General features: G+C 47.7%; 1 protein-coding gene across 4 annotated transcripts in view; it reads right to left on the bottom strand.

Annotated features, from left to right (window-relative positions):
• Window positions 1–13,184, bottom strand: part of SVOP (SV2 related protein) — an 85,875-nt gene that overhangs the window by 5,803 nt on the left and 66,888 nt on the right. For all 4 annotated transcript variants that reach the window (XR_009534563.1, XM_060119699.1, XM_060119700.1 and 1 more), the window contains exons 11-14: window positions 9,093–9,169; window positions 5,723–5,830; window positions 1,840–1,951; window positions 839–920 (exon numbers count right to left, since the gene is read on the bottom strand). Coding sequence is in view for 3 of the 4 variants with exons in the window: in XM_060119699.1 (XP_059975682.1) it covers window positions 839–920; window positions 1,840–1,951; window positions 5,723–5,830; window positions 9,093–9,169 (379 nt within the window). In the remaining variant the exon portion in view is untranslated. The remainder of the gene's footprint in view (window positions 1–838; window positions 921–1,839; window positions 1,952–5,722; window positions 5,831–9,092; window positions 9,170–13,184) is intronic.

Here is a 13,184-nt window from a genome sequence, read left to right as displayed (position 1 = left end):
AGTACAGTACAGGACAGTATAGTATGACAGCTATTAAAAAGAACAAAGCAGGTCCATATGTCTTGTGTTCCTTGTCTTCCATCTTCCCCTCCAGAACTTCTCTCTACCCCTCCCCACCTCATTCTCTGCCCTGGGGGCTGGCCACTGTGGACCACCAAGGGCTCCTAGGCTCTCTGCCTTCCAGTTGGGTTCAGCCAGTGGGAAGCCCCAGTGGGAGATGGGCGGGAGGTGGGAGAGAGAGGCCAGGGTATTTATTCTCTTGTTCCTTCCGGTCTAGGTTGCCTAAGGGCACATGTGTCCCTCAACTAAAGGTCACAGCTTTTCTCTGCACAGCTCCCTCCTGGGACCCTGTAACACCCCGTCTCCTCACCCAACAGGCCTTAGGTGGTAGCTGTGTCCCCAGCCACCTCCACCTCATTGTGAGCTCTGGGTGCTGCTCCATCACTTTTTGGTTTCCCTAAGCCCCATCCTACACCACTGTAATCTGTCCTTTATTAAACTCATCTCAGTTGCTCAGTTACCCAATTTGATACATGCACTAACATAAATTAGGAAAAAATGTGGAAGAATATACACTGAACCATTCAAGAAGGTGGTCTCTAGGAAGGCAGAATGTGGGGCCCTTTAGTTTGGGGGTTTTATACAGTTCTGTAACATTTGCAACTTGTACACTGACCATAAGCTTTTATAAGCAGAAAACAATGACTGAACGAAAGCCTGAAATAATGAAGGCCTTCACAGCCGCCACTCAGACTCAAGGACAAATTTCACTCAGGTGTTTTCTGGAGAAAACACCCGCCCCCTCCCCACCCCGGCTGCTCCCAGGCATCCCTCCTACCTCAGGTGTGTAAACATAGGCTGCTTGGAAGCCTCCAGAAATAAACGCTCTTGCAATGAAGAGTAACAGAGTGAGCATATTTCTAGGAAGAAAGAAAAAAAGCAGATGCGCAAGTATTTTTTCTGACAGTTTCTTTCAGCAAAGTTTTATCTGCCCAGGTAGAACTTACACCCTAGAAACTGGCAAAGCCCACCTCACCCAACACACCATCAGTCAGGCATGCAGATACACACATCCCCGTGGTCTCTCGGAAGACCTGCTTTTATAAGTTCATCATTCTCCAAAGTTCCAGGCTGAGATGGTGGTGCCCAGGGTAGGGCATGGCTGGGGTGAAGTGATGTAAATAATCCAAAGTCCAGATAGGACCTAGTGGGGGCAGGAATTGAGCCAGGAACCAGCTGAACCAGGGAAAGGAAACCTCTCTTCAGTATTATGAGGATAATCCTGATCCCCAGCCCTCTGTTCCATTGTACCCATAATGTCTTTGAATATCAACATTTCCAGATCTAAGCTACATCTCCAGACCTATCACAGATCTCTCATCTGTGGTTCGGTCTGGGGCCTCTTGGAGATCAACACAGGCCAGTTCCATATTTTGAGGCTCTTGATAGATGGAAAAAATGGAGAAATGCCAGAAGGGGATTATAAAACAAGACCTTGAAATATTGCCATGGAACAAATGAACACTTTTAACCCATATATGAATTAAACAGCTATATGCATGATCTTACTGGGACATGATGTCAAAAGTCTACATGTAATGGTGTCAGAGCAAAATTGGGACCAAAGTGCCCTCCTACCCCCACTCCCATTAGAGGCCCCAACTTTGAGCCCGATCTGTTGTCCAGTTATGAAGCAGCCAAGAGCCTCAGGCTTAGTGAGGGGCTGGGGGGGATCCTTCAGGTACCCCAGGGGGTGTAATCCACAGCCTGCAGACACAAAGATCTGACCACAAGCTGAGAAGTAAGCCTGCTGGCCAGAGAGGTGAGTTCACGACCCACCTTCCAACACAGATAAACAGCAGGAGGCTGCAGAGGGAGAAGATGACGAAGCACAGGGCCATGGTCTTCTTGCGGCCCAGGCGGTCGATAATCCAGAGAGTCACAAGGACACCTGCAAGGGAGCAGGGGAGCCATGGGAGGCAGAATCTGACGTGAGCCCCAATAACCCCACCTCCTGGTACCACATCCTGTGTAATCCCCTCCTCTTGAGAGTGGGCTGGACCTCATGACTCACTTCTAATGACTAGAATATGGCAGAAGTGATGGGATGTCACTTCTATTTTTTTTTTTTTGAGTCAAAAAATTTTATATCGGGAATTGCCTGGCAGTCCAGTGGTTAGAATTCTGTGCTTTCACTGCTGAGGGCCCGGGTTCGATCCCTGGTTGGTGAACAAAGATCCCATAAGCCACATGGCATGGCCAAAAAAAAAAAAGGTTTTATATCAATATTTATGACAAAAAGACAACAGTGTAAAAGCAATCACTTAAAATTATACTTTCCATAAATGTCATTAATGTAACTAGATGCTGACAAACTGCTTAAAATGCCTTGAGGGACTTCCCTGGTGGTGCAGTGGTTAAGCCCACCAATGCAGGGGACACGGGTTCGAGCCCTGGTCCGGGAAGATCCCACATGCTGCGGAGCAACTAAGCCCATGCGCCACAACTACTAAGCCTGTGCTCTAGAGCCTGTTGGCCACAACTACTGAGCCTGTGCGCTGCAACTACTGAAGCCCACGTGCCTAGAGCCCATGCTTCACAACAAGAGAAGCCACCACAACGAGAAGCACGCACACCGCAACAAAGAGTAGCCCCCGCTCACCACAACTAGAGAAAGCCCACGTGCAGCAACAAAGACCCAACAAAGCCAAAAAAATAAATAAATAAATTTAAAAAAGAAAAAAATGCATTGAGTTATATGTCTACTGCAAAGTATATCCATGAATCTTAGTCAGTGATTAGGATTATAGCTTTTTTTTTTTTTTTTTTTTTTTTTTGTGGTACGCGGGCCTCTCACTGTTGTGGCCTCTCCCGTTGCGGAGCACAGGCTCCGGATGCGCAGGCTCAGCGGCCATGGCTCACGGGCCCAGCCGCTCCGCGGCATGTGGGATCTTCCCAGACCAGGGCACGAACCCGTGTCCCCTGCATCAGCAGGCGGACTCTCAACCACTGCGCCACCAGGGAAGCCCAGGATTATAGCTTTTTAAAATCAATTTATGCCAGTCTTAAAGACATATATCCATATGTCACTAGGGAGGTCACTTCTGAGATAAGCTTATGCAAGACTGACGTCTGTCTTGCTGGCATTTGCCCTCTCCCTGGCTCTTCTCATGAACTTGCCTTGATGGAGAAGGCCACCTGGCAAGAAACTGAAGGTGGTCCCTGGCCAACAGGCAGTGGGGAACAACTGGGGGAGTGAGCATGAAGCAGACCCTGCCTCAGCTGAGCTTTCAGATGAGACCACAGACCCTGGGCCAACACCTCCATTGCAGCCTTGTGAGATACACTGAAGCAGAGGACACAGGGAAGCCCAGGCTCCTGACCCACAGAAACTGTAATAAATGTGTTGTGTTAAGCCACTAAATTTTGGAATAATTTGTTACACAGCAATGGATAACTAATACAGGCACCAAGGGGAGCCTGAATAGTGGCATTCACTGAAACCAGGCAGCAGACACCTGGGCTGGGGGTCAGAAACACGTAGGTTCTAAGGCCTCATCTTGCCTCTAACTTGTCATGTGGTCTTAGGTTAGTCCCTTGCCTTCTCTGAACCTCAATGTTCCTTTTTTTTTTTTTTTTTGGCCATGCCCAGCAGGATGTGGGATCTTAGTTCCCCAACCAGGAATCAAACCCATGCCCCCTGCAGTGGAAGCATGGAGTCCTAACCACTGGACCACCAGGGAATTCCCTGAACATCAATTTCTTCATTGGAGAAGTAGGACTAAATAAAAATAACATTCTCTACCTCAGTAGAGGTGGTATAGCATATTGCTTGATAATACTAATAATATAATAATAAAATCTGGGCCAAGCACTTTTACATCTATTATCTTGCTCAATCATCAAAACAAACCTCTAAACTATAATGGAAGAGAATAAAGAAAAGAATATAGACATACACACATATATATATATGAATAACCAAATCACTTTGCTGTATACTTGAAACTAACACAATATTGTAAATCAATTAGACTTTAGTTTAAAAAAAACCCTCTACAAAGCATGCTAATAGCCCATTTCCCACTTTTATTCAGTCAATACATTAAGTACCTACTGTGTGTCAGGAGCTGTTCTAGGAGCTTGGGATGTGTCAGTGAACAAAACAACAAAACAATACATGTAATAATAGGGAAGAAGAATCTGAGTTTCAGAAAGGTAAAATCATAGAGATGGTAAATGCCTGAAGTCCCGAAAATGGCAGCTGGCAATGCTGGGTTTAACTCCAGAGGCTTTAATGTTACCTGCTAAGCTATATGGGAAAGATAGACAATGTAGTATAGGAGTGGACTCTGGGCTCTGGGGTGGGAACACAGGTCTTAGCTCTGCCAGCTGTAGGACACTCAGTGTCTTAGTTGGGTTTTCCCAGAAGCAGACCCCAGGACAAGGGTCCGAGTGCAAGGTGTTTACTTGGGAGGTCATCCAAGGAAGCACCAGTAGGAGAGTGGAGAAGTGAAACGGGGAAGGGACGCAACTAATAAGGGTGCATATCAAGCAAGTTACCACCATGGGAAATTGCTGCTGGATTCCACTGGAGGGCTCTGGGAGTCAGTGTGGGATGTGCATCTTAGAATTCTACCTGATAGGCGAGGAAATTGGAGTATTTATACACTGGTTGAAGGCTGTTCCCAGGTGTTAACTCCCTGGCACCTGCAGCCACCTTTCTTGCTTTTAGACACTGAGGCTTTCAATTCCTCCTGAAATAGCCCTCAGGCACAGAGATGCAGAAATTGGCAGCTGCAATTGGCAGGAACCATTTTTGCTACACCTCTCCAATCCTCAGTTTCTTCAGATGTAAAATGGGAATGATACTACTTCACAAGATTAAATGAGACCATATCTGTAAAATATTTAGCACAGTGCCTGATATATATACAGTAAGCAATCAGTAAATACCAGATATTATTACTGTTGTAATAATACTATTTTTTTAAAGGAAAAAGATAGATCACCTTTGCTTTATGTGCAGGTTTGGATTTTTAACACCCCACCGATCTTTTCCAGTGTGACTGGTGTTGGGGAACAGTTCCCCACGGGTCTCTTGTATTTCTGCACAGCTTGTGAGCAGAGGCACTAGCTGCCCTTTGGTTGCAGGCTAGCATTTCAAGGTTGTTTGTGTAGCCAACAGCCTTGGAAGACAGAGATACTGCCTCCTTCTAGAGCAAGGGGAAGATCTGTTTACTGCCCAATGTAATAAAGATGATGTCTCTCTCCAAGGCAAAGGCTGAGCAGGTTTCCGGCAGCCCATTATAAAAGATTTGGGTTCCCGAAGTGTGAAATGCCCGAGCTGTGCTGCAAATCCATTGCACGTGTAAGATTTGCCTGGACCCGTCCTCATCATCCCCATGGGACTTGGGGGCAAGAGAAGCCAGCACTAACATACTACTCAGGCTGCCTGCTGTGCCGTGAGTAATAGTCTTTTGCCTCTGACCCAGGGGTCTTGTGTCTTCTGCCCGCGTGTGTGTGAGGCTGGGCAGCTTAACTTGTTAGCCTTCAAATAGAGTAAAATGTCAGCCTCTTCACAGTTCTTGCCAACTTGTAGCTAAGGGTTGAAAACAAATCCCTAGCTTCCCTTAGAAATGGGATTTGCTTCCAGGCGGCACCAGGTAAAGCCACATTCCCAGGATGCCCTGCCCCAGCCCACGTGGCACAGGTCCCTCACCTGGGAACTCAGACAGGGTGGTCCACAGCAGGTCCATGTAATCCTCCTCACTCAGGTACTCACAGGCCAGGCTGCATTTTGCCTCTACCGTCTTCTTCCGGCTGGAGACTGGGAGGTGGAGAGAGAGAAAAAGAGCAAGAGGCATGTGCAGTCTTGGGTCGCAGCCTCCTGCTCTCCACACCTCCTTCCCTGGATATGATTTGGTTGGGATGCCAGGGAAGGAGCATGGGCTCAGGACTCAGACAGACTCAGGTGTGAATCCCAACCAGCAGAGTTGGAGCTTCGTCTCTTTAAGCCCCAGGTTCCTCATAATCCTGGGGCTAATAAACCCTGGGGCAAGGTGGTTGAGACACTGAAAGCAGGTTGTGCATATGAATGTGCTTAGCCCAGAAATGGCACATACTAGGTGCTTTTGTGGCAGACAGACTCTAGGGTGGCCCCAACGACCCCCACCTATATTATCTGGCCCCCGTTACTTCCTTGATCCCACCTTCTCTCTCCCTCGCTCTGCTCATACTACTCCAGCCACACTGGTCTCCTTGCTGTCCCTTCAACACACAAGGCACATTCCTGCCTCAGGACCTTTGCACTGGCTGCTCTCGTCCTCCATTGCACCTTACATATCCCCGTGACTAATTTCCTCACCGCTTTCGAGTCTTTCTTTAAATCTCACCTTCCCACTGAAGCCAGCCTGACCGCCCCACTTCAAACTCTGACTTGCCCACGGCCCCTTACTCTGCTCCGCACTCCTGACCTCCCTTACCTTGCTGTATCTTTTTCCCCCCATATCATTTGTTAGGAAACAAAGACTTTGAAATGGGCAAAATGTCCTGTCTTGTGAACCCTTATAGGTTATCTCAGCTTTCATGATCTTTAAGCTCTTTTACAACTTCACATTATAGAACACCAGTGCAAATGATTCCTGTCCATAAAAATGCAAGTGGTGTATGGTGGTGATGCAATTGATTATTGCCTTATGCACACTGCCAATTTTTGCCTCTAAGTGTAAATCCATTTCAGCTTTTCTGATTGCCTATATACATGTGTGTTTTGAATTCTCCTTTGAACCAACTGTAACCTCTTACTGGTGTTAGCAGACAATTCCCCATGGGTCTCTCATGGTCTCTGCCTGTTTTATAAGCAGAGGCACTGACTGCCTTTGTTCTGGACTATCTTTTCAAGGATTTTAGTTTAGCAAACAGCCTTGAAGGATAGAGAGGATCTCCCTTTGGTGCAAAGGGCAGGTTTACTTATGGCCTTCAAAGATAGAGCATCTTTCTGCAGAACAAAGAGCTGGCAGGCTTATCATCTGGTATAAAAGATCTGGGTGCCCTAAGTTCAGGGTTCCTCTCATAACACAATCCACTGCTCCTTCCCTATCACTTTCCCACCCAGGTGTAAGAGTGAGCTTTTAACACGGGGTGGCAAACGACCGCCTGCAGGTCAAATCTGGTCCCCTGCCTGTTTCTGCCTGGCCAGCAGGCTAAGAATGGTTTTTACATTTTTTTAATGATTTTTAAAATCAAAAGAAGAATAACATTTCATGACATAAAAATGATACGAAATTCAAATTTGTGGTTGTAAAAAAGACTTCCTCGGTGGGTGGGAAGTCCCTGGCGGTCCAGTGGTTAGGACTCCGCGCTCTCACTGCCGAGGGCCGGGGTTCGATCCCTGGCAGGGGAACTAAGATCCCACAAGCCGTGCTGCGTGGCCAAAATTTTAAAAAAAAGGTTTTCTTGGAACACAAGCAAGGCTTGCTTGTTTACATAGTATCCATCGCTGCTTTTCTGCTACAATGGCAGAGCCGTTTGGCCCACAGAGCCTAAAATATTTACTATCTGGCTGTTTATAGAAAAACTCTGCCAACCCTTCCTCTATAACATCCCAATGGATCCCCTGCTTTGCTTAAGCAGGTCCACTGTTACGGTGAAACCAAGCAGGAGGCTGTGGGGCAAATCCTGGGTACGAATCCTTTCCATGTCCCCCGTTTCTCCCTTGTAGGAAATAGGCTTCATTCAAGCCTCCTAGACCTTCCCTGAGTTCCAAAGGGCAGGTTCAAACAGTTGCTAATCAGGGAAGGGAGGGGATGCAGAGAAAGGGGCAGAGCTGTCAAGAAACAATAGTGCAGCCTTTGGGCAGAGTCCTGGTTCCTCCTCAAGGAATATACATAACAGTATCTTTGAGTTCTTCTGCAGGAACTAAGGCCCTCACCCAGGTTGAGGATGGTAACTTCAGGCTGAGCACAAGATTCCTGGAACATCACCCTGTTTCCTCACCACCAACCAATCAGAAGAAAGTCACATACCCTGCGGCCGTCCCCCCCACCAAATTCTGCCTCTAAAAACTTCTCTCCCCACCAAACCATCGGGGAGTTCAGGGTTTTTGAGCACAAGTCACCCATCCTCCTTGCTCAGCCCTGCCATAAACCTTTCTCTGCTCCAAACTACGACAGTTTCAGTTTGTTTGGCCTCACTGTGTGTCAGGCACACGAACTTGTGTTCGGCCACAGAGGCAAAGGATTTAGGCTCAATCAATACCAAACCCCGAATTTATAATTGAATTGCTTCTCAGGGCGGTTAAGGCTCTCCCACACCTCCCAGCGAGATGTGATTCCGCTGTATTATTAAATCCTTATACCAATAAACAAAACTATTAACTCACATTACAGAGGCTTCATATGAAAAAGATAATTGGACAAATCCTGCAAACAGGCAAGAACTTGATCCCTTTATCCCCCATCCCGGGTTCAATGCTAGGAATCTAATATTCCCTTAAAGACAGATTGGTTTGAAGTCCAGACATCTGTATATAGACTTTGCTCTTTATTCATTCCTTTTGTCCAGTGCTTCCCACCTCCAGCTCTACAACAGAATCACCTAGGGAGCTTTTCAAACCCACTCATGCCTGGGCCCTACCCCCAAAGCCGCTGATTAAATTGGCCTGGGCATTGTTTAAATGGCACTGCCTTTGTTGAAAAGCTTCCCCAGGTGATTCTGTTGTGTGGCCAGGATCGAGCTCCAACCTGATTCTCAGACTTGATGCACATGCAGAGGATGGCTACACAGGGTCACAGCCATAAAACTCAGGGCTGTACCTCATGGACCTCTTTAGGGGACATAAGATGTGATTCTGCTCTAATGTCAGGTCTACCATGACAAGAAGGTCCAGGTTTCTACAGAGCGTCTTGGAAACCACAACCCAGCTGTTTCGTGCTCAGATTTTGCAGAAACTTTCTCCCTGGAGTTTGTGCAAGGCCAGGCCCTGTGAGGGCAGAAGCTGGGCTGGGGTGTGTGTGTATGACCTCGTGTGTTGGAAGTGGGGAGGGGCGGGAGGGGACAGGGTTCACTGCTAAAGGGCTGTTGATACTCACTGCTGCAGACATCTCCTGCCTGGAAGAGCTCAGTGGTGAGCAGGACTAATCCATAGTAAGAGAATGCATTGGAAAACCTGCCAGGAAGGAAGCAAGAAAGGTAAGGAAATGATGGGAGAAATGCAGGTCCCCATTCCCTAACCCCTCTGGAAGGACTTGCAGCTTTAGCAGCAGAGACTAGGCTTTGGGCTCAGGCCACACTGGGCCTTTGCGGGGCTTTCCTGGACTGCTTGAGCAGGAAGATGGCGGGTACATAGCAAAATGATGCAATAAAGGGAAGTGATCCTGTGTCCTTTGAAAGATCAAGAACTGAATTCTATCACAGATAAAGCTACCTCCAAGGCTGTTCAGTCAACTGGCAAAAGGAGGGGAAAAAAATGGGGGAAGCAAAATTTGGTAGAAAACAGTCATTTTGACAGATGCCAACAGATGTCAGGGCTTCTGGGTTGAGTTGAATAGGGAGGGGGAGGGAGATATATTTAATAATACAGGTAGCCCCTAGTTTTTCAAAAGTTTACTTTACTGCACTTCACTTTCATGAAAGACCTACATGAGTACCTGGTTTTGCTCGCCAGAAGAAATCCGAAGAGGATTTTCACTTTTACGAAAAAAGGGAAAAGCGAAAATAGCATCCAGCGCTTATTTTATAGAGGCACACTTGCCCCAAACAGCGAGAGTAGCGCCACCAAGCGCCTTTCCCGGGAACTACACTCGGTACCTCAGCATCAAGCTGCCATTAGCTTTTTTTTTTTTTCAATTTATTTTATTGAAGTATAACTGATTTACAATGTTGTGTTAATTTCAGCTGTACAGAAAAGTGATTCAGTTATACCTATATATACATTCTTTTTCAGATTCAAGCTGCCATTAGCTTCGAACTGTGTCTATGAGCATCTGTGCTTTACCTCCATTTATTTTGTTTCTTTTATTAGCAAGACATGTCCTCAGGTAATTACTTCTCTTTATGCCATTTCAGCTTAGGAAAGCTTTCATTGGAACACTCTACTTTTGAATAGCAGGGGGAATACTGTATGCAGAACTGGGCTCCAGCTTTGCCCCCGCATTCCTGAGAGCTAAATCAACTCACCAAGCATTTATTAAACACCTGCTGTGTGCCCAGTCAAATGCGGAATCTGCAGACTTGATGAGCATTTCAGATCAGAATGACGCAGTTAACTAATTCCCGACTGTCCTTGGAACCAGAATACTCAAGTCTGTAGGGCCGGAATATTCTCATCCTGTGGTACAGTTATGTGGGAGCTCAGTCATAGTCAGAAGCCAATGATTACTTTCCTTGAGTTACAACATATGCTCGCAAATGTGATTTCTATAGTATTCTAAAATTAGTCTCTAATTAATTGCTTAGTATTTAAGTAGTGTCAGCCGAACGGAATCACATGCACTCAAAGATAGATACTCTCAATTCTGTTTCCCCACCTTTTAAAATATCCTGCCAGCTCCATACTTGTACTGGGCACACAGCAGGTGTTTAATAAAGGCTTGGTGAGTTGATTCAGCTCTCAGGAATGTGGGGGGCAGAGCTGGAGCCCCGTGCTTTGTATTATCAAAGCTTTCCCCTCCTCTTCCCTGCAGTTGACCTCTGAGGACACTCCCCTGCTAATTAGCACCTCTGCTCAAAGGTGAATAGGAAAAGTGAGAACTGTAGAAAACAGGACACATAGCCTCAACCGGTGTAATTTTGTGCACTGTTAATGCTGTAGAAATTACAGCATTAATGGTAGAAAGAATTGAAAGAAGGGCTGAAATTTGACTAGCTGTGGACTATAAGTTAATTACTCACTACAAATGCCCTCCAGCCAATGCCAAGGTTGTTATTTAAGAAAAAGTGGAACAAGAACTGAAAGTTCTAAGAATGCCCATGTTGACCAAATCAGTGGCTCCCAAAATATTGGCCCTGTGCTGCTGGTGGTACCCAAGGCAATATGAATGGCGAGGGGGATGGATACAGCAAAAGTTTTACATATTTTCTGTGAAAAGAAAAGATTCCTTTAAGTTTCCTTTCAATTCTTTAATTGTATCTCAGTCTTACTTACAGGCTAACGAGTCCCTAACACCTCCCCTCTCTGCCTTTTTTTTTTTTTTTTTTTGTAATTTAAGGCAAATTTTAACAGATTTATAAAAGTCGTATATACAAAATACATTTAAACTAACCCCCGTAGCTATACAATACACTTTTTACACTGCATCACGTATCTCTTAACCTGGAACACAGCATCCGTAAACCGAGGCCTGTTCCCCACTGTCGGTGCCATTATGGGGGCGGGTGTGGAGCTGCAGCGACACCCCAGGGGCGGTGCCAGTGACCCGGCACTCGGCTGTTGCCCTTGAATTTCCTTTCTGAGTGTAGACACCCCAGAAGAGCTCAGAGCTCCGTTTCTGCAGCAGGCGCCGCCGCCTCTGATCGCCCCTGCAGCCCTGCCCCTTCTGCGGGGTCCCCCATGTGCTACAGGGGCCACAGCACAGCACAGCAGAGGACGTGGCAGAGAGGAGGGGGCCGGGCACACAGCACTGAACTTCCTGGCTGCAGTGGTGTCAACAGAGAATAACGTGCCTGCCAGTTTTAGCTGGTTCGATTGGAGTGAAGGGAAAGACACTTGGAATGTTTTTCCATTTGCATAACAGGTCAAAAGGTAACGCTTTAAGATCCTAGAGATGGGCAGACTCAATAGAGATTTATTTTAAATTTCTCGATAAACAGGCTTGTTGGAGAATCTAACAGTTAAGATGATGGGGAGAAAGTTTCACAGGCTGCCCGTGAACCCTCCTGGGATGGGCCTCGTCCCCGGCTTCCACAGACTCCGCAGCGAGAGCTCTGGCCACCTGTTCACAGGTGAACCTGGAAAAGGTGCCCGGGCTCATCCAGAAAGCTTGGGTGAGGAGGGAAGCCATGGAGAACTGGCTCTGTTAGCCCGATTGTCAGATCAAGGCTGGTTCCATGTTTGTGATCTGAGTTCCAGAGTGTCCTAGGTGACGGTGCTCTCTGCCCACCGTGGGCACCGACCTTTTTTGAGGGCAGCTTGACAGGCGGTGGTGGGGAGACCTCCAGCGTTACCCCGAGGCTGCGGGAGGCTTCCGGGGGGAAGGAGGGGGTGGGCCCCCAGGGCAGAGGGTTCACCTGCACGGACACGTGGCGGCTCCGTGAGATGCCTTAAAGCGCCCAGGCTGCCACGGCGGCACACCGGGCCTGTCACCACTCAGGGTGGGCGCACATCACAAAATGGGGCCTCCCGGAACCCCATTCTCAGTTCCTTCCCGACTGGAGAAATTCTGAAGTCAGCTCAAAAGCTGAGCCCCTGGACCAGCACCAGGAAGCACCAGAACCCAGAGCTGAGGGCCTGTTTCCCACGACTCACAAGGGTCATGCTCTCAGCTGCCCCTATATTGGACTTCCCTCGGCCGGACTCTGGGCCAGCCTCACCAGGTGGGATGCACGGTCCACGCCTCCCCGGTCACCAGAGCAGTCTGGCTCTGCAAGCTGCCGGGAAATTCGGTCCCGCGGGAAACCTCCACCTTGACTGTGAATAGCTGGGGTTATGTTCATTTGGGGGAATTAATCAGCTTCTGAAAGCACAAAATAAAGTGGATTCAGTGTTAATAAAAAGGCGCCTGAGTGACAAGCCTGGAACAGACGGACCAGGACGACTGGGACCCCGTGCGGCTCAGCCCTGTCTACACTCTGCTGGCTGTGCAATCAGAGTGCCGGCCGCTTGCCCGCCCAGGAGGAAGCTCGGGCTGGTCCAGGAACACCCAGTAGCTGCTCTAGTGTTTCACTGTGGTTTGTGTTACACACACACACACACAAAAGAAAACCACCAGAATAAAAACACTACCTTCATAACCAGATCAGAAGCGGAGAACCCAATTTCCAGGGGGAGCCAGGTGTGCGCTTCTCTGTGAAGCGAGCCACAGGGCCGCGTTTACGGCAACAGATGCAAAGTCTTCGGGTCCCTGTAATAAGAACCTCACAGTGACGTGCCAAGGTCATTGCTGGATTGGAGGAGGACGAGGGAGTCACCACAGGTCAGGACGGGACACAAAAGCAGTTCCCTCCTGTTCTCAGCTCCTCCACAC

The sequence above is a fragment of the Mesoplodon densirostris genome, chromosome 15 (assembly GCF_025265405.1).
Source record: "Mesoplodon densirostris isolate mMesDen1 chromosome 15, mMesDen1 primary haplotype, whole genome shotgun sequence".
NCBI classification, from domain to species: Eukaryota; Metazoa; Chordata; class Mammalia; order Artiodactyla; family Ziphiidae; genus Mesoplodon; species Mesoplodon densirostris.
The sequence above is the reverse complement of the archived record's forward strand: the minus strand, read 5'-3'. Positions and strand labels throughout refer to the sequence as shown.